The 21,675-nt window shown below is 44.0% G+C and overlaps 1 protein-coding gene and 1 long non-coding RNA gene across 7 annotated transcripts in view; one reads left to right on the forward strand and one right to left on the reverse strand.

Moving 5' to 3' along the window:
* CRIM1 (cysteine rich transmembrane BMP regulator 1) overlaps window positions 1-18,519 on the reverse strand; it is a 197,146-nt gene extending 178,627 nt beyond the window's left edge. For 4 of the 6 annotated variants that reach the window (XM_030800643.1, XM_030800640.1, XM_030800642.1 and 1 more), the window contains exon 1: window positions 17,621-18,030. In XM_030800643.1, the coding sequence (XP_030656503.1) occupies window positions 17,621-17,951 (331 nt within the window). In that variant the 5' untranslated portion in view covers window positions 17,952-18,030. Of the gene's footprint in view, window positions 1-17,620 lie in introns of all 6 variants that reach the window. The other 2 variants (XM_030800639.1, XM_030800644.1) reach the window with 2 other exon arrangements.
* A 133-nt stretch (window positions 18,520-18,652) lies between these two features.
* LOC100606098 lies at window positions 18,653-19,494 on the forward strand. Its single transcript, XR_004027019.1, has one exon. It is a non-coding gene; the product is annotated as an uncharacterized LOC100606098 (long non-coding RNA).
* The last annotated feature ends 2,181 nt before the right edge of the window (window positions 19,495-21,675 follow it).

Below are 21,675 nucleotides of genomic sequence, written 5' to 3' on the forward strand. Positions count from 1 at the left end.
CAGCACACACAGCTAGTGATGGAGAATACATTCAAGAAATAAAACTACAAAGAGAGAATTTAGATAATACCTTTTTCTGAGTGACCCCTTTAATAAGGGGCTTCGGTCTCTTTTTACAAGGCAAGGTCCCTTCCCTCATGCAACTAAGCTCCGAGAATCTTTGGGCATGAAAACTTCTAAGGAATATCTGCATCAATCCTTTTTGATAGTCTACCTTTCTTGACACATAGTATGGGTAGGACATCAGCAACTATAAACCTGGTAGGGGCCTTAGGAACTGCAGAAGAGAAGACACAGGAAAAGACGCCCACAGCTTTCTGTAAGCCACTTAGTAGACAGACTACATGTATCTAATCTATGTAAATTAACGAATGATGGCCAGAGGCAGATTTTTTTTTTGGTTCTGTTGGAATTAACAGAACCTAACAGCTTCAGTTTGGAAAACATACTCCTATCACAGAAGAATGGACATAACAGACTACCAGGGCATGCACATGACCCTGTGAGCAATCTTTTTTGCATGTGTGCATGTTGTACACATGGATGTGCATGCACAAGTATGCGCACACATCACATAATCTCCAACGTGTGCACAGCTGTCCACTGTAATGACATTTTCTCACTGTGACAAAAGACTGACAGAGAATGCCTGCATTTCCATACATACAGGCTCAGGGATACCTTCCCATGGCCATTCTGCTGGTCCACTGGCTCCGCAAATGATGACTTCATTTCTACCTCTCAAAATGCCCCATCGGTTTGCTTTCTCTATCACAAATGTGACCTTTTCTCCCCAAGTGCCATCTTTGGGTACAGCTATAGGCACGACAGGCCAGTCAAAGGCTGGTTCAAGCAACTGATTTCCCCAAATAGCTTTGAGAGGTTCTTGTCAGGACTCAGGTTAACCCAACAGTCTGTATCACTGAAAATGGTACTTGCTGGTTGCACTTCACACCCACTTCTCTGGTTCTCTCCTTCCAGGAAGTCTATTTTTCAGTTACAAGAACTGTTTACTTTGGCTTACAGGCTGATGGGCACTCCCTCCTTCAAGAGTGCTTCCCAATCCTCTGCCTCCATTCATTTACTCTACTAATGTCTGAGGGTAAGTGTGCTAGTCCATCAGCAAGAACAGCTCTGGGTCCTTTACCTACACACTCGATTTAACTGTGGGATCACGAGTTTTGAGAAACACACACACTTCTCATTTTGGCAGCATTTGCCATCAGCTCAAATACTCCTTCTGCTGATAAAGTCTTAGAGAAGGCAACACTCAAAAGAAAACATACCTGCCTAGGAAGTCTGGGAACAGATTTTTAAGCTTTCGATAGTAATGAAGCCATATAAAAGTTTTTAAAATATTTTTAACGAGTTATAGGAAAATCATCCGTGGACCCTCAAAAAATAACCTTGCTTAAATCTTCACTGTTCATTGCCACTGTTCATTATGGACAACCAGAAGTCTACAGCTATAACTTTACTTAGCCATCAGTTCCAGCTTCTCTCCTTCCCTTTCCTAAAACTTTTGTAACTGGTGATGATCAATAAAAGGATCTGAAGTGGGCTACTGGGAAAGCCACCAACCATACACTAACATTATCAACAATTTCCATCAGGTACGAGATAAGCATCATAAACTTGGGAAAGCTGAAGGGCCATGCTGCAGCAGAAAATTAAACCTGCCCTAAGAAAATGGGCACATTGACTAAAGTGATAAAATGACACAGGTACCTGAGCTTATATCCAGGAGAGTTCTGCATGTGTCTTTGACTCTATATACTTTATCTTGGCCAAAACTCTCTATCTTTAGCAGCTGAAAAGCTTAGCACCAAATGCATCAAGGTTTTAATTTGCTATGTATCCTTAAGTTTCGAATGTCTTATTCCATCTTAATTTGTAAACCTCCTTAAAACCTTTAGAAAGACAAACAAACAAAGAACTTATAACTAGTGCTACAGAAAAAACAATTCCACACTGAATGTGGAATTACTAAATAACAAGTTGGGGCTCCAGCCACTAATCATCAAAAATTCCTGTCTCTGAAGTCATAGGGTTTGGAGTAAATCCAAACGGAATTTTGCTTTCCTAAGTGCCTTAAAGTGCATTCCTATGGAATTCCTGCTTGAACCATTGTGAGGCATTTTAATTATTCCCAGTCACACACTTCCACCCTCAGGTTGTTGGCTTAGGATTTCCTTCCCCAAAGAAGCTGTACAGTTAAAAATTCCTTAGGATATCCGGAGATTACCTGAAGCAGTAAACAGGTTGCATCATACTGCACTTGGCACTCACATATTGAACATTCAATATATGTTTCTTAAACTAAACAACCTCCTGATTAATCAACATAAATGTTTATTAAGACACAATCCTGGATTAGCTGAGAATCCGGAAGTCTATTTTGCTATCACCAAGTCATGATGATATGGTCATCTGCAGTGTGTTGATAAAGTAATTTATAACCGACTTATCAGTTATTGTTTACAAGCAGCTGATCACCACAGTATCTCAACCGTTTAGTACATCAGATCCCTGGCAGTCAAGAGAAGGTTACAAGCAACCACCCACGAGGAAAATTCTTACAAGCTGATAAGGGGTTAGTGAATGAAAGATGACACCTTTATGACAAACTGACAAGAAGAAAAGTCCACACAAATAAAAATTATCTTTAAATATTTGCCAAAAAAATACAGCTGAAACTAATTCATCATGGAAACATCACAAAAAATTCTAAGACTAATCGGCATGAGCAAAGTTAACCAGTTTGAGCTTCCTCCTGCAATGCTACGGCTTCTCACTGGGATTCTCTTAACGGGGTGTGCCATTCGTTTCAGTTTCCACAATGCAGACCAAATGGTTCGAGGAAAAAGTTTTTGTATAATACCTTGGATGACCCTGAGTCTAGATTTAGTCAACAAATGCTCATTGAGTTCTTCCTGTGTGCCAAGCGCTAGAATAACACACAATCCTGGCACTCAAATAGGTAACAATGAGGCAGAGAGACAGAAACGTGAACTCTAACACAGTATTAAAAGTGCTATAACAGGGGAAGGAGAAAGTGCTATTTATGGTCACTGGGGGATGGGGGATGGGGGATAGAGGATGGCATTACTTTTTGCTGGGCAGGGCAGAAGGCTTCACAAAGGAAAGAGCATAAAGTGGTAGGGCTTGAGGGATGCAAACACATTTTAAAGGATGTGAAGACAACTATGGGGGAGTCTGAAACCTGACACCACGCCCATTTTCCAGTTGCTGGCCTTACCGAGTCTTTGGTGGCACTAGATATTAAGAAGAATGTGTTGACCACATCTTCTAATTTTCTGAGCTCTCAAAGGATCTTTGTCCAAGATACACTGGAAATAAAGTCGGAAAACCTAAAACTTTAGGAGCAAGATGGTCAGGTCTTTAATTTAGGGGTCTAATTTTCCCTTACCTGTGGGCTTTTAGTAATAACATGCAGACTATTAAGGTCCTATGGGAAGTTAAATGCCTATTATACTCAGATTAGAAGTAGAGGTGGAATAACTATGCATATGAAATATGTCCCCTCTAAAGAAAAAAAGTTCACTGTTCCTTCTTCACTAGTGGTCATCCTTTATCCCTTCTCTCTCTCTTTAGCTCCTAATACCGTCTACTTTTCCATTCTCTCAAGAAATATTATCACCCAAGCATTTCTGACTCAAGGGCATTCGCTTACATATTCACACACAATTGTAAAAATATAATACCTGGATTATTTTCAGCACCAAACATAGCTGTAATTATGTATTTCTTTTGGACATGCTTCATGTTATTAAAGCATGTAAATACTTTATCTCCCTCAAGTTTTCCAGCCCTCAGTTAGCAGAAAGTCTTTTCTTTTTCCTTTCTCTTTCCAAAGCATCTAATACAATTTCCTGAATAAATAGTCAATAAACGTGGTTGCTGAGGGCTCACCTTTTCCCAGGGCAGTGTTTGAAAATAATTTCATCTACTGCCAACAAAAAACACCTCTGGCTTCTTTTATTTTACTTATTTCCCTACAGACGTCTTCCATTTCTCACTCTAAATTTCTGCTGTTTCCTTCTGCTGTCACATCTAAAGTTTCTGTGTAAGGTCAAAAACTGTTTAATGATGGCCTACTATTAAAAAAAAAAAAAAAGGTTTTGTCCCAATCACTAAGAAATAAGTCAGCCAGTATTCAGAAGCCCTACTTGCCCACTTATAGATATCCCAATTAACAGGCAGTTTAAAACCCAAAGCATCTTAATTAGAACTGTTTTTTCAAATGCAATAAGTAAAACAATGTGCAACCTTTTATTGAGAAGTCATTTTCAGTTTGCTGATCTACAGAGTCAACTTGCTTCAAGCTGGGGCGTTGTTTCCAGCACATCCATAATACAATGCACGGTATTCTTTGTCTGTGTTGTGCCCTCAGCAACTGAAAAAATATGCATGCACGCGCACACCCTACATTCAATGGCACAAAGTTAACTACACATTCAAAGAAGGAATTAGCTTCCTGTCTCTCAAAGAGTATTCCCATTCAGGGGCCCAGTGTTTGATGCTACAGAAATAGTTTACTATCCTGGGTACATCTTTTTAGGCCAGCAAATCTACCACAACCTTGTACAGATCCTTGTTGTATAAACTTTTATCACTTTCCTCACATTTATCATCTTCTCGAATGTTCAAATTCGAATTTCATATGTTCCTATATGGCAAAAAATTCTGTAGAAATGTTTGCAGGTCAAAAACCCCCCCTGCAAACATTTTTACAGAACTTTTTGTCATTAGTGCAGACACTGTTATTGGAAGGGATCCTCACAGAGGAACTGACTCTTGCACCACCTTCTGTCAATGGCTGGATTGACCAGTAGCTGGAAAGCTGTGTGCACCCATCCTTGCTGGGAAGAACATGGAGGCAAATGTTAAGACTGCTGGAAAGCATCTTTCCAATGGCTTTCAGGACACTTGAGATCCAGCAGGCACTGGGCTGTGGTAGGGATTCACCAGAGGAGGAGGGCCAAACCACAGCACACAGATGTGGGCAAGTGGGGTCTCTAACTGACCTTCTCACATAGACCTCTCACTACAGCAAACACACATGCACTCACGGGCTGCTTTATAGAGAAATGCTGGGCCCCTGGCATGCAGATTCTCATTACTGCCGCAGAGGTTTAAAAGTTCTTAAGCTAATATGCACCAACCAACCTGGAAGAAAAGCAAATAAAGACCTATTTATATACCAAAAGAAGAGTAAAGGAGACCCTAGATTGGGCAAAAGCTCAGGTTAGTAAATTAACACCACCCCATCCCAGAAATCTAGCCTGGAAGAGAGACGGTAAGATCTGGAACAGGATTTAACTTTTGATATTATCTTTTTAAAATGGAAAGAAACAGCAAGCCATAGTACAACATAAAATGTTTATCCAGTTATTAGTAAACTTTTAACAATTTCACAGATTGGAGTGAAAAAAAATTTTCTGGGGCAAAAAGCAAAGTATTACAGAAAACTAAAAATTATGTAAGTTTACATACCTAGGAATTGGTGGCTTAGGTAATTGCACTGAAAGTGAGACTCATGGAGGAGAGCTACGTAATAATTAGCCACTGAGTTTTCTCATATGACATACTCCCAAATGGAATATTTCACATTCAGCAGACTTATTAATGAATAAATGCCCAATGGGAATTAACTAGTACCTCATTCTGGAAGGCTGCTTTTGGCAAAAAATGTAATAACCACAAGGCAAACAAGCTGATTGCTAATATACACTGGAAGCCGTGCTGGGCATCATTGTCTTTCGAATAATGCCTATTACTTTAAGTTTTAGAGCCGCAGGTTCATACTACCTAACCTCGCTCAATGTCCTGCCACTGGACAACATGCAAAGGAAGGGTGAAGTTTCTGGACAACTTTCCAAGCTTCGCAGTTGGCTTGTACTTGAAACATATTTAGTGAATATTTGCTGTCTCACATACAAGCAAAGAGCTTCCCGGTCAGTGGCTCAGCCGTACACAGAGGTGAGGGAGCTTGCGCAGTGTGCAGCATGTCCCTCTGCAGGAATCATCCTTTCATCCTCCCAACATGAGGCACCAACATGCCACGTTTGGCCAGTGACCCCACACCCCCTTTCATGCCCTATTACTGCTATGTTTCTTTAAATTCAGTCTGCTCCTTAAGGAAACTCCCTGGCAAGTGAAAACAGCAGCAAAGGTAAAAGAATGTGGAGAATTTGGCTTCTGCCTGCAGTATTAGGAAGAACAGCAATTACTCAACTCTCTCCTAGTGTCAGAGGCAGAAATGAGCATGTGAATTTGGGCAAGTTTTCGCCTGTCTTCGCTCTAGCTTCTCCCTTTGCAGTCTCTGTCACCTACCTACCTCATAGTCTTAATAATTAATGAAGTACGTAAGAAAATGGAGAAAGGGAAGGCCGCAAAGGCATAAGAGAGGTTTGAGTTCTACCCTGAATCCAGACTCAGCCACAGTGAATATGATTTAAAAGACTTCAGGCATTTAAAAGCTGTCACTAACTTCCCAATATTATGCTTTGCTGTCTCCACTGCCGCTTGATAAACATAACCATGGAGGAACTCTTGATCTTTTCCTCTAAGCCCTTCTGTCTACAGCACCTGGCAGTCATGTAGACACTATCACTTTTTCCTTCCCTGGCTCTGCAAACACAAGGTAATATCTGACTCCTGTCTATCACTTCTAGGTCATAAAAACATAGATCTTATGACCAGTAGGACCTTAAGATATCATCTGATTCAGTTCCCCTGTCTTCAGGTAGGTAACTATTTAATTCCCTTTTGACAAATTAAGGCAAAGTGATGCCAAGGGAAGTTGAGGGGTTTTATTTAAGTCACTGGGCTATTAAGGGATGAAGGGGGGTTCAAAAGCCATGGCTGTTTTTTTCTCCTTTATCATGTTATCACATACAAGAACTCTGTAATAGTCACTTTTCTGGGCAGCCTCAAACCCTTTCTGAAACAAGCTAGGATATACACAAATACAGTCACACTCTTGCTTAAAATACATAACTTTATTTGGTCTTTCATTTTTATGTGATAGGTAGTGGTAATAAATCTTAAAATCTGCCTGAAACATAGGAACTCAGTGGTTCTGAAAAGCACATAGTATGCCCATTCTGTCTCCAACTGTTTAAAAATCCTTCTACTTTGACTTCCACAGATAAAACTGTCTGAAATCCATCCCTTTTCCTCATTCAGACTGTAAAAGCCCATACTTTTCAAAAAAAGCAAAGCTCCCACCTATGGGAAGTGAGAAAAGGTTTTCGAGATCTGTGTTTGCTAACACGATGGAATATTCTGTCTCTACAGACTTACAAACACACACACAAGGGTCCAAGCCTATGCATCCCACATTCCTCACACTATAAGGCCTGAAGTGGTCCAACTACTTCATAAAGTCTAGTTCAGGTCAAACATCCTCAAGGTAGCTTTGCCTTATTTTGGCAGGTCTTTTGCAGTCTTAAAAAGAAGTATCACAATTCTCCAACAAAAGATGCCTTTTGTTTAATCACAGCTGTGAAACGTTTTGCTGTGGCCTTTGGATAAGGAGCTAAATAAGTTACCTCTTGTAGACTGGGACTCTGCAGTCTCGGATTTCATTCCGCCCTGCCAGAAATTCCTTTCTGTTTTGAATCTGAGATGTTTGTTTATGGTTTTTGTTTTGAAATGCTAAATAAGACAGGCACAGTTTCTAGTTACAGCCTATGGACCACCATCCACTCCCCCTCCTTTTTTTTTTTAACCTTTCCATAGGCAAGGTAGCTGGTTGCTAAAATTTCCAAATAGCAAACTGTTCAAATTCTCTTCTCAGGAACTTGAAACATAAAATGATAACACCCTACAATATAATTAACACTTAATTTTTTTCTTAAATATGCAGAAGATAAATGTTCTCAGGATAGTCTGAATTAGGGTGCTATTTTGACATCTTTCTCATTTTGTTTGTAGGTTACATGTCTGAATACCAGCACTCTTGATAGAAGTGCTACAAATGAGAGGTACTAAAGGAGTTTCTGGAAGAAAATCCAATTTCTACTATGTGATAATAAGGTTTGGTCATCAAGAAGGGAAAAAAAAAATTGTAAACCACTGATTCCAAGGATTTTCCTCTTCGTCAAGTTCTTTCTCCTTGTTCCACAATAGCCAATTTAAAGCATCTGCCTTATGAATTATCAGCCAATATTTACTGGATAAAAATGATACTTATTTTCAGGCACAAAGGAAAGAGTCACAGTTAAGCAAATGTAGTTCTGGGCTGGGCGCGGTGGCTCACACCTGTAATCCCAGCACTTTGGGAGGCCGAGGTGGGCAGATCACGAGGTCAGGAGACCATCCTGGCCAACATGGTGAAACCTGGTCTCTACTAAAAATACACAAAGTAGTTGGGTGCGGTGGCACATGCCTGTAACCCCAGCTACTCGGGAGGCTGAGGCAGGAGAATTGCTTGAACCAGGGAGCCGAGATCGTGCCACTGCACTTCAGCTGGGCAACAGAGTAAGACTGTCTCCAAAAAAGAATACATAGTTCATAGTTCTGTTCTCCTAAAATGGGACCATACCTACACTAAGAACTAGAGAGATAGTAACATTAGATATTTTGATTCTAGGTGTTCTTCCTACCCCGCACTGTATCACAAAGACTCCCTAGAGACAGTGCAAATCCATGGCCAACCTGAAGTATTAGTCCACGTCAAAGATGGCTAGAATGACTGGGAGCGAGAAAAGCAACACAGATGGCCTCTGGCCCTCACACCCTCTCCTGCTCATTCCCAAGCCCGCTGTGGTCTCTGAACCGGCTAGGCTTGCTGCTGCTTCCTTCTGTAACCTCAGTGAGATATATCAACCTGGCCTGGCTATATCCTTGGGGTCTCCAACGTCTCCAGTGATGTCCAGAAATCCTCAAAAAGTTCTAATAATAAAAGGAAATTTAATTCACTGTCATAAAACCATATGCCATTAATATTAAAAGGCCATTTTTAAAATAAATATTAATTTGAAATAGCTCTTTGGATGTAGGGGCTCAAACCACAAAATAAGCAAGTTTTCACATTCTGCTGAAATGCCAAAGGCGCTGGGAATTGTAGCTGCACTGGATCAAACCAACGCATGTTTCCTTGGTCCATAGACCCTGTACTCCCAGCCCCCTGTTCTCAGTACTTCATGGTTCTTTTCTCTTTGACAAACATCTGACATTTGAATTCCCCCTTGAAACCCCCACCCCTTTGAAGAGATTTAGTTAAGTATGGAGGAAATGTGAGTCCACAAAGTAAATTTTTAAACTTACAGAGAAAGCTAACAAAGAGGAAAATGAGAAAGGATAGAAAATAGAATGGAAATTAAAATTAATATTATTTTTAAAAATCTATTTGGGACTAGAAACTAGCACATACACACACTATACATACACACACATATAATCTTATATATACATCGATGTAATCATATACATAAATCTCTAATCCTTACTATAATATTTACTTAATAGAAAGCTATTAATATTCTAGTTTCACAGATGAGGAAACTGAAGCTCAGAGAAACTAAACAAGCTGATCTCACAATTAAAAAAATAACAGATTTACGATTTCAACGCAGGTTTGTCTAGCCCCAAGCCCTATTTTCTTTTTCCTAAAACATCCTGCATAAGAAGTGCAGGAAAAAAGGAGAGAGGAGAGGAGACCCTCAGGTCTTTCTTGTTGCTACATCCTCCACTGAACTTTTCCTGGTAGTCAGATTTGGGTTAGAGTCCCTCTTACTTGCTCCTGACATGCTTGGCACTTCCGTTATCTCATGGCTTACTGAACTGGATTGTAATGAATTGTCTGCTTTTCCAATTTACCATCAGACCATGGCCTGTGTGAAAACAAGGCCCATATCTCATTCATTTTGGCTGAAAAATAATGACTATAATAGCAGGTAACATTTATCAGGTCTTTTAATATGCCATACTCTGTGATACATGCTGTATACATAGGTACTAGCTTTGTGCTACTCAAAAGTGTGGTCCTGGCACCAGTGACACTGGCACCAGCTAGGAATTTGTTAGAAATGTAGAATCACAGACATCACCCCAGACTAACTTAATCAGAATTTTCATTTTTAAATACCTAGGTGATTTGTGTGCACACTAACATTTTAGAAGCACAGTTTTATCTCATTTAACCCCCACAGTGAACCTAGGAGGTACCGACGACTAACAGGGAAACTGGCTTACACAAGTGGTATCACTACTGTAAAGAACAGAGACACGACCCATAGGTGATGCTCAATAAATATTTGCAGGCAGAAGAATGGCAGGAAAACAGGTAGAGCTAGAAAAAGAACAGAGGAATGGATAATCCTCTGACCTCTGGTTTTGCCTAGTTTATACCAACTGCAGCAGCAGGTTGGAACCATAGCCCCCATGGCATCAAGCTGTGTCAGTACAAGCTGTTTCTTTGCTCAAGACAGGCCAAATCCTGCAGTGGTCATCAGTGTGCACACTCAGGAGCTGGGAGCAAAATTTCCTCCCAGAAGATAATGTGAAGCAAAGTGCACGCTGCTGATTATAGTACATCTAGGTCCCCACCTCCTCCCCAAATTAAATATTTTAAATTATTTGCTCACAGATAAATGGTTACATTTATAATTCCTACAAATCAATGCAAAATAGTATCAGGCCTAAAACATTACTCAAAATGTACGAACTCTGTAGAAATTGTTTAGACAAGGTATAAAAAAATATTCATGGGGGGGCGGCGACGACTGCTCAATTCAGTAACAATTTGCTCCCTTTCTAAGAACCCAACCTCCTTAACTGCTTACCATCAATGACTGAGGTAGATGAGGATTAAGCAGAACAACAGACTGAGCCCACCTAAAATTGTTTCACTTATACTGGTTAGTAGCCTTGTTAGTAAGCATGTTCCATGTGCCAGCCATTCTTTTAACTGCTTCTTAGGGATGCTTCGAGTCCTTATAGCAACCCTATTATTAACCCAACTACACAGATGAGAAAACTGAGGCACACAGAAGCAGAGTGCAGATTTGACCCCAGAAACCAAGTTCTTTTTTTTTTTTTTTTTGAGACAGGGTCTTGCTTTGTCGCCCAGGCTGGAGTGCAGTGGTGCGATTTCAGCTCACTGCAGCCTCCACCTCCTGGGTTCAAGCAATTCTCCCACCTTAGCCTCCTCAGTAGCTAGGATTACAGGGGCCCGCCACCACATCACACCCGGCTACTTTTTTTGTATTCTTAGTAGAGACAGGGTTTCACCACGTTGGCCAGGCTGGTCTTGAACTCCTGACCTCAGGCGATCCAACTGCCTCAGCCCCCCAAAGTGCTGGGATTACAGGCAAGAGCCACCATGGCCGGCCCCAAGTTCTTGAACATTATACTTTTCTACCAACATATAGGTATTTTCACATGGGGAATTAACTGGGGCTGGAGGAGGGAGGTAAGGAATTGATACCTGTTCACTTTGCAACTAACAAAGGAAAACAGGTTCTTTAAAAACATTTATTCTTTTCATGTGGGCCCAAGACAAAACACATAAGAGTTTAGTGTTTACCTTGAGGGTATTCTTACATAGAGGTATATGCAACCATTCCTCTGTCTTGACTTAGGAGGTCTTGACTAAACAGAGGTTTTCAAAGATGTGACCAGGCTACTGCCCAGGGCAAGCAGCAGGGTAGGTGAAGCCGAGAGGTGCTGATAAAGGGACACCTCCCAGTTTACTGCCCATGCTTATCCGCCTAGTAAAACAAGCTAGAACAAAGAGAAAATCACTCTCAAAAGGAAACTTGCCATTTTGAAGCACAGCTACTAAAGCATTAAGAATGCAGCTTCATTCTTAGATGTTGAGAAACACTCCAAGACAAATTGCACAGGCTCTAAGGAGAATGGGTAGGATCACCTCCCCTGCCAAAAGAAAGGGCTACTACTCATACTTTTTAAACCTAGTTCAAATTCAAATTCCCCTTTCTGCTTTGCCACCAGAGCCTGAAGAGATCACTTCAGATGCTTTAATTCCTACAACTAATTTTATCCATATATTTCACTAGCCAATTAATCATACACAGACTTGCAAAATCACTTCTACTTGGCTTGAATTTATATTATTATGTAGACTTTTTGCAGTCTTGCTGTCTTTATTTCTTATCTTGATTAAGTGTACAGAGCAAAGAATACGTTGGAGAGGTCCCCAGGCTCCCCAGTTTCCCCCTCACCCCAGCAGAAGGCCTTGTACAGCATAGAAGACCAATGAATGAGTGACTGATTTCCATGCAAAGGCAAGTCAGATCTTTGAAAATGCAGCTTTGCAGAATTAGACCTCTGAGAAGGAAAGCTTTCAATGTGTTATTCATGCATGCTTGGCTAGTCTACTGTTTCTCCCTCAAATAATTAAATGAGCTTTACTGGGGTGTCTCCAAAATCCTGATACCCAATGTGCCATACGGAACACAGTGTTACAGGAACCCGCTTCACTAAATGTATTTCCCTTCCACTCATTTTACCACCTCCTACCCTCTTGTATTTACAGGCTAAAGCAACATTATCATCTCTGCTTGCACCATAGCCTGGGAGATGTTAAGCACACCCACATTTTTCAGGAATTTCACAATTAATGTTTGGAATGTGTTTTGGATTATTCTTCAAAGGATGATATACTTGCGCTAAGATGAATTCAATATTTTCCCTTCTCCCATTCGTCATTCTTTAGTCCACCCCCTCATTACCTCCTTAGGGTCATCTGTTTCATCTACAATATATCCCCCAACTTCATAATGCCCATCCCCTACCTCACCCAGTTGTTCACTCATTCATCCCGGTCATCGCATCTTCAACAAGCCACACAAAACATAGAAACCTGTATCAAGTCACCAAATACCTCCTACAAATGGATGTAATGCCCACACAGATTAAGGACTGTTCAGTTTTCTTCATATATTAATCTGACTGCTTACAACCCTACTGCCAACCTCTTGCTTGGAGATTTTCCTGGTCAGTGTTCAATATGTGTGAATGGCAGCAAATATCTCCAGACTTGCTATTTTTACCATTCTGATAATACCCAATCCATTTGCCCTTTGCCAAGTGTTTTATGTGACAGGACTCCTCAATAACAGTGAAGATTATATAAGCCTGGCAATCAAAGTGAAGGTCACTGAGTCCTGTCATTTATTTAAGTGCAGCGAATAGTTGGTCTCTCCATGTTTTGTCAATATTTACTTTCGGGAGGAACTAATTATTTCCTTGTTTACTTCGTTGGTTTCTCTTCCCAGTCCCTGTTAACATAATGTTATAGGCCCTCTGCTTGTTCCTCTCTGGGATCTAAGGGCTCCCTCTCTACCTAAGGACTTCTGAGAGGAAAAATGAAACCCATTATTCCAAAACAAAGCCAAGAGCTTAATTTTTCTAACTATAGAAGCTGATATTTTGCCCCCCTCCTGTTACTTAATTAGTGAATTAAAATTCGTGGACTCTTAACTTCAGGCCCTACTACAGGTGGTGAGAGTAGTTTCCATGCGGCTTGTGCAGAACGAAATGTTTGGGTTCATTATCTGGCCTCCTGCAGCCGGCTCTCTGGAGCAGATCCTGCACACATTTTCTTCCAAGCAGCCATCATCTGCACTCACTGTCTTCCAGGGATAAGCAAAGAAGCTTTGCATGGCAAGTTTCAGGAAACAAAATTCTGTTTTTTGCTGTAAGTACCCCATTACGTATAGATAGTTCTCTTACACACTGCCCAGTGAAAAATGGGTAAAAGGAAAAGTTAAAATTCCTGGGGGAAATAAAAGGAGGATTGCGTTCTGAAAGAGGTCGTTTTTAGATAGCAATGGTGAAAAAAAACACGGAATGCTAAGTTCAAAAATATGAAGCTACTGAGTAAATAGTCACAAGGAAAAAAGTTGGTGCTTATCTGATCTAGCTATCACCTGAATCTAATACAACAGAGTCCTCGGAACAGTGACTCAAGTAGTCTCCACTTGGTTCCTCATCACTCTGTACAAACTGCCAGAACAAGTCACCATCTGCACTTTAACTGCCCAGAGAGGTTGGTCATGCTCTCTCACCTTGCATCACTCCTTATAGAAGCATAAAGCGCTATTACGCATGGGAGAAGAAATGGCTCTCACCCCCTTAGCTCAAAACATAATTCTCACTGTCCAATCAAAATCTTCTTTCTAGAAAATCTCACTTCATTAATTTTTCAAAACTCTGCCTTCGATCCTCCAAAGAAGTCTTCCATCCAGATTTCTTTCTCAGGGGTTCAGGATTCACACTTGTTTCTCTGGCTTCTAGGTGATTTTCCTGGAGGCAGGCAGCCTGGCCAAGAAAACAGGCCAGTTAGGATGCTGCAAAGAGCAACAGGAGGTCTTAGCAGATGAATGGAAAGAGGAAAGAGACCTGCACCCTCCCAAGTTCCAAAAAGCACTTTCTAGACTGACAGAAAGTAGGAAAAACTTTTAGGTATCAGGCTCCATGCTCATTTTTTCAAATGCACTTACCACCCCCAGCGCCCATCACAAAAGGAATAATTCAATTAGAATTTATTTAATAACAATCTAAACAATGCTGAAAAATCCAAGTGTACATCTCACATGGTGCACAGGACACAACTCATCACATTATTTAATCATTCAGAAAATATTTTTTTTTCCTTCAGCATTCTTTCTATGGATAGGATTGTTCTTCCATTTATTCAATGTACTTTTTCTGAGAGCCAACTGGGCCAGCATGCCTTAAAAACCTAAGGCAGTGAGCCACAAGCTGAAAGGGGCCCATTTCTGCCCATGATTTATCTAACTCATTTTGTGAACTGCAGTTAAGAACGTAATTTTTTTCCCCCTACAAAGCCAGTATGAGAGTAAACACAGCTAAAAATTACTGCGAGTTGGCAAACAGAGAATATAATTTGTATTTAAATTATGTCATCGAAAGCAGAGAGATTAGTCATGATAATATTTCTATACCATGCAATATGTTTTTACAATGTAGCCAATTAAGTAAGTTTTCAAGAGTTTTCATTAACAGATACAACCAGTAGGGGTCATTTTAGTGCAAAAATTGCAGCAAGAGACTTTAACATGAATAAAATATATTGATTCCTATTCATGTTAGTTATGATAACCATGCTTCACCACGTGAATTTCTGAATAAAAATGGAAACTGAGGGAAACACTGGCCATTCCAAAATTTCTTGTAAACTCACAGAAAAACAAGAGATAATCAATACCTTCTAGGTAACTGCTGACATCTAAAGACTCCTCTTTTTTTAAAAAATGGCGGGGGGGGTGCGGTTGGGGTATCACTTATCCCATGCTTTCCATAAATCTTGTCGTTAAGTGAAAACACTGAAATTGTGAACACACGATTGAAAACATCTGTCTAAACCCAACCATTGTATCATGCCAGGTAACACTGTCCTTACTTTGGTTTCACAGATTTAGAATGCAAGTTGACTGCTGTTTTCAGTATTTTTTTTTTTTAAAAGGAAGTGCCCTGGACACACAATATTGATAGTTGAAAACAGGCCTGCAAAATAAAAAGTGTTTCTAGAGAAACTAATTGAGATATAATCATGTCAACAAACCCTTCCAAGCATTTCAAAGCGAATACCAAGCACACAGGGTGTTACCAGAAAAAAGGAAGCTATGAGTGATCACATCATTTCAGAGGAATGAAAGCCTCACGAAACTGCCAAAATAACTCTATACTGTGACATGGGATATGGCTGCCAAAACATTCGATTACTGTAAATGTTCCCTGAGCATTTCCTTCACCAGAAACAGACTGAGAAGAAACAAAACAAGGGTTAGAATCTTCAGAACCTGCAAAAGTCCTTCTTGGAGCACAGCAGTTTCCACTGCATTTAACTGTGTTTCATGTCGCTTGTTCTTTTCAGATTTACGAGAGGCCGCATTAAGTTATAAACTTGAAGCGGCAGGGTTCAAAGATGCATCTTTTAGTCTAGGTCATTCAGAATTCCCAAAGTCAAAACACATAAAATGGTATCAGAAGTTAATCTCATGGCCATTTTTCCTGAGGTAAGGCATAAAAACAAGTTATAAAAATGGACAATACCAGGTGAGAGGCTTTTTTGTACTTCAGGCAAATGAACTCTTCTAACCCAATGTCTTATGGGTGCAGCAAAGCAAGTCCCTCCCCTCTGAGAAGAGTTCCCTTCACTCATCACTGCCCACTAGCTTCCAAACCAGAAAGGCCTCCCCTATTTTCCTGAACTGTCCAAACCCCAAAACTATACAGGTATAAATAAGTACCTATGTGTGTGTCTGTGTGTATTTAGAGAGAATCACAGCACTGAAGCCTTTTAATAGATCCGTTTTTATCCTTAAGGCTGTCACCTCCTTTTTCAGTATCCCAGCATACTAAACAAACATACACAAAGATGCTTCATAATAAACCGTTCCCTGGACTGTGCTGGCTGTGAGTAGTGAGGAAGGCACGCCGGGCAGAGGGCGCCTGTCCCTCCTCGCCGCCTCCCCAGAAACGAGGCTGCTGCGTGCGCTCTGCTCACTCGCCAGGATGCCCCCGAACAGCATCATCAGCCCAACGTCAGCCCGAGCAGGGATCCCACTTTTAACTGATGCTCACCGAACCCTGCCCCCGTTAGCCACATCAAAATAACTCACTGCCTCGCTCTAGACCCCAAACCAGACCAGGCACCCTGAAGGCCGTGGCAAGCGGGCAGGGATTAAGGCCAAGACGCACTAACATTGGCTCCCCAACGAGAAAGACTCCACTAATCGAATCTCTTTCTCCCTCCGTCAATCTCGACACCGCGGAGCACAATGCGTGCTGGAGAAGCCAGCAGAACAATCCCCGCTGTCAAACAAACAAAAAGGAGGAACCGGCAACACGATAGGAAACACGCGGATATCTGACATTAAAAAGCAGCCACTAATAGCAACAACTTTTCACTCCCAGGTGCAACCCCCACCCCCTTTTCCTTTCAGGAGAGAAAGCCTTTGACCGTTTTCAATGGGCAAATAAATGAGTAACCACCGTGTGTAACTTCCCCTGGGCTGACATATTCCGAGGCTGAAACTGATTTATGTGCGGAGGAGGAGGAAGGGGGTGAAGAAAGAGCTCAAGGAAAAAATAATAAAAGAGTCACTCGGGGAGTGCGAGCTGGAGACACGTCTCCTCCGCCAACAGAAAAAGGACTTTCGCGGCCGGTGTGCAGCTCACGGTGCCACACTGCGCCAGTGCGGGGAGGGCGGTAGGGCCGGGCTCCCCGACGGGCTCGCGCGCGGCAGAATCCGCAGTGCCCCCCGCCCGCGGCGCCCCCACCTCGGGGTGCAAGGCCGGGCCACCCAGTCCCAGCAAGAACGGCCACACGTGTGCGCGTCTGCGCGGGGACAGGGGCGATCCTCCACTCGCTCGCCCCCACCCACCTTACCCAACCTCGCCCGCGGCTGCGAAGCGTCGGGGAGCAGGGAAAGGGAACGCAGGGCCGCTGGGGCACTCTCCCGGGGGCGGCGGCCGCCCCTCCTCCTGCGGAGCCCTCTTTCCTCCAGAAAGTCTCAGCCAAACTTTGTTCGGCACAACCAGCGCCGAGGGGGCGGCGCAGGCCAGGTGGGAGGGGGCCCGCAGCGGGCGGCCGTACCTTCGCAGACGCCCGCTTCGTACTCGGTGAGGGAGTCGCCATTGAGCGGGGGGCGGATAACACAACGCAGCCCCCGGTCGCAGGTTCCGTAAATCCCGAAGGTGCCGCCGCAGCTCTCGTTCCTCTGGCTGGCGCACGTGTAGCAGCAGCCGCAGACACCCTGCACGATGCTCCCCGGGCAGTTCCTGGGCTCCTCGCACTTGGACTCGTCACAGGGCAGGCAGACCAGCGCCCGGGTGCCGGAGCGCGCCAGCAGCAGCAGCAGCCCCAGCAGCGAGACCAGGAGGTGCCCGCAGCCGGCCAACCCCCTGCCCCCCGCCACCAAGTACATCCTCCTGCGCCGCCGCCGCCTCCTCCTCGCAGCCGGGCCGGGAGCGGGGCGGGCGCCCTCCCCTGCGCGGGGCACACGCGCCGCCGCCGCCGCACCGGCAGCCCGCGGTCCTCACCGCCCCTCTCGGGGCCTCCGGGGCGCGCCTCCCCTCGCGGGGCAAGGCCCCCGCCCCTTCTGCGGGCCGCGCCGACCCCGAGCCCACTAGCGTTGGCGCCGGCGGCAGCGACGGCTTCCCCTCCTCCTCCTCCCGGGAGGGAGGAGGAAAAAAGAAAAAAGTTTCCTCCCGGCAGCTCCGGTTCAACCCAAACTTCTGGCGCGGCGGCGGCGGTGGCTGCTGCGCTCGGCTCCAGCCCGGGCCGGCGGCGCCTCCTCCCTCTCCTCCTCCGAGTCGGCCGGCCCCGCAGCGGCGCAGCCTCCGGGCCGGTCCCCGCCTCCCGAACTGCCGAGTGGGCGCGGTGGCGCAGCACAAGATCCGCGGCGTCCGCTCCGCGCGCCCCGCTCGCCTCACTCCTGCGCCGCTCCTCCGGGCGCTTGTTTATGGCTGGAGCCTCTGCCGCTCGGGCTGCGCCCTCCCCCATCGTACCTCCTCCCCGAGACCTTCCCCCCACCCCCCCGTGCCGCGCGCCGCTCATTGGCTGCCCCCCCGCCCCCTCCCAGGCCCGGCCGGCCCCCTCCGCCTCCCCCTCCCCCTCTCGGGCGGCCGGGCCTTTCCTCCCTCACACGCCTCCTCCTCCTCCCGGTCTCCTCCTCCCCGAGCCCGGCGCACCGAGCCGGCCCTGCCACCGAGCCGCGGCTCTGGCCCCGGCACCGCGGGCGCGCTGCGGATGAGCTTGGGGCGCACCCAGCGAGCAGCGAGAGTCGCGGTGTCCCGGGCGCCCGCTGGCACCGTGGCCGCAGCGGCCGGCCTGGGAGCCAGGAGGGCGAGGCGGCTGCACCTTCGGGGCCAGATTGGAGTTCGAAGAGTGGCGGGGACCCCAGAAGCTCGGGGCCGGGGCGACGGCTGCAGCCTCGGGAGGGTATCGCCGGATCGAACTCCGGGAAAGGGAAGCAAAGGCAAGAAACCTCCGCACACTGGATGAGAATCCATCTTCCACTCGAGCTGGGAATAGACTTTGTAAAAGATATTATGTAATGGAGTCTCGGGAACCCTGAGACCTCTCTAGCGAAGCTGAAGTGAATTAATTAAGTGCTTTAAACGGTCTTGGTAAATATTCCGCGGGAGCTGGGGAGGACTGTTGGGATGGCTGTAGCTTGAGTTGAATTTTAACTGTCCTCATTCTGGGTTTTGTCGCTCTGCTGTCTGTGCCAAGGTGCTGTGTTACGGGAGGGAGTGACTGGAAAGTAACAAAGCTGAATCTTTCTCCCTGGAGTAAGGCTGAAGACTGGATTACTACACGCCTTGACATGACACTACACCCGTAGATCTCATGCATTATTAATGCCATATGACATTGCCATTTTCTTTCTCAGTTCACGGACAGAAGTGGTGGGTTTTCACTGTCTTCATTGATTGTCAATGCATTAATAAAGAACATGTGTGGTACATAGTCTTTGTGATAAATCAGGTAAAGAAGCAACGGAAGTGATGCAAAACGCACAGTGTGGTGATGGTTTCTCTTCAGTGGTTGTCAGAAAAGGTTCTCGTAATGATGGCTCTGTCATTGATGGGATATGAAGTAGTAATCCGCTCCGTAGTGGCCTACCATTCACAAGATGGGTACCAAGTGAATAACATTAATTAATTGACAAAAAGTGACTGTGGTCAATGGGGGGAAAAAATCGATCCCGTGGCAGGTGTGAAGTGGGAATGGCTGGCCCACCCTCTGATCCAAGATGGTCTGGCTGCAGGAAGGTGGCAGCCAAGTGGATTCTGAAAATCGTGACTAATGAACCGAAAGTTAATAGCTGGCAGTGCAAGGAAAGAGGAGACAAAGCTACCTTTGAAATGTTATGTTTGTGGAACAAATTTATACTTATGATAAATATTTTAGTTTAACCACTCTCTCTAATCCTGAACCCAAAAGCCAGAGTTACCAGTGGAATATTCCCCCATGATGGGCATCAGCAAGCTAAACATTTCTCCTATCATATTTCTTTGTGCAAGGAGAGGAAGAGGCTCATTAATTATCACTGATTATTATAGGGCCATGAGGAAGATGTTCAACCGTGGAAAAGGGGAGTGAGCACTGCATTTTCTAGAGGAGTTTAAAGAGTTGTTGCAATGAAATAATTCCTGCAGTTGTGTGGGAAGTCAGATTAGATGATCTCCAAAGGCCCTCATACCCTCTGGGTCCATAGTAAGTGTTAAGTGGCAAAATCATTTAAAATATGCTAGGTTTTCTATTAGAAAAATCGAAGAGACTGGGCATGGGGGCTCATGCCTATAATCCCAGCACTTTGGGAGGCCAAGCTGGGCAGATCACCTGAGGTAAGGAATTCGAGACTAGCCTGGCCAACATGGTGAAACATGGTGAAACCCTGTCTCTATCAAAAATACAAAAATTAGCTGGGCGTGGTAGCGCATGCCTGTAATCCCAGCTAGTCAGGAGGCCGAGGCAGGAGAATCACTTGAACCCAGGAGGTGAAGGTTGCAGTGAGCCGAGATTGTGTCATTGCACTCCAGCCTGGGCGACAGAGCAAGACTCTGTCTCAAAAACAAACAAACAAACAAACAAAACTGAAGAAAAATAAAACACACATTGTTAAACATTATTCTTTCTTGTCACCGAACAAGGCACCAGCACTTCACCGTGGGATTTGCCAATAAACTGTCATCATTGCTCTGTGTTAAAAGATCCCTTCCACTGTTGCAGAGGAGGTTATCTGTATTTCTGTTCAAATGCAAGTATAAAGACATTAAAATGTAGCAGATAACATTGTAGGACCTGCAGGAAAAGCCAAGGTCAGGTGATGAGAAAAATGCAGAAGTGAGAAAGCTACTGTGGGTAGGAAAGAAGGAGGTAATAAACATTGTCAAAGTTTAGCTTCTATTTATTTTTAAGGGGATATATTAAGGATTAAGGAAAGCTACAGATGAGCACAGGCAAAGGATAAGTTGGAGATGACTAATCATTGTTCCTGGGACTTCAGAGGTAAAACCACCTGGAAGGTAGATGGACAGATACAAAATGAGAAAGGTTGACTTCCTACAGGAATTCAAGTCAGGTTTAGAAAGGACTAGGGAGATTCTTTCAGACGAAGATCATTGTATCAGCTCAAAAAGAAAAAAAAAGTTACATTACACATGCCCTTTGCCATAGAATTAATAGTCATAGAAGCAATAGAGAAAATAGGATTCCTTGAAGCCAGTAACTAGTGGCAAATGAGAAACCTGCAAGGTCCTAGCAGCTTTTCTGAAACCAGTGTGTGAATCAGGAGCTCAGTTATAAACAGCTCTTTCTTCTCTGGGATCCAGGAGATGTGATAATGAGGTAGTGAGAAACCAAGGCAATGATATTGAGGCTCAAATACCAAAGTATTTTCTTATATTCAGAGACCAGACTATGGTTACAGAAAGAGTTTGGGTGAGCCCAACATGATGACAATCAGGTGTCACGGGTGAAAGTGGACTAGGAAGAATTACCCTGAAATTGAATGGAACCTGAAAGTCATGAACGAATGTTAATTAGAGCCACACGTGAAAGGCCTCCCTTTCTGGGAAGCCTTCCGGAGCTTCTTTATCTGTTCTACAGCATTTGTAAGTACCTCTGCTTGTAGCATTTAT

This window comes from Nomascus leucogenys, chromosome 19 (genome assembly GCF_006542625.1).
Source record: "Nomascus leucogenys isolate Asia chromosome 19, Asia_NLE_v1, whole genome shotgun sequence".
NCBI lineage: Eukaryota > Metazoa > Chordata > Mammalia > Primates > Hylobatidae > Nomascus > Nomascus leucogenys.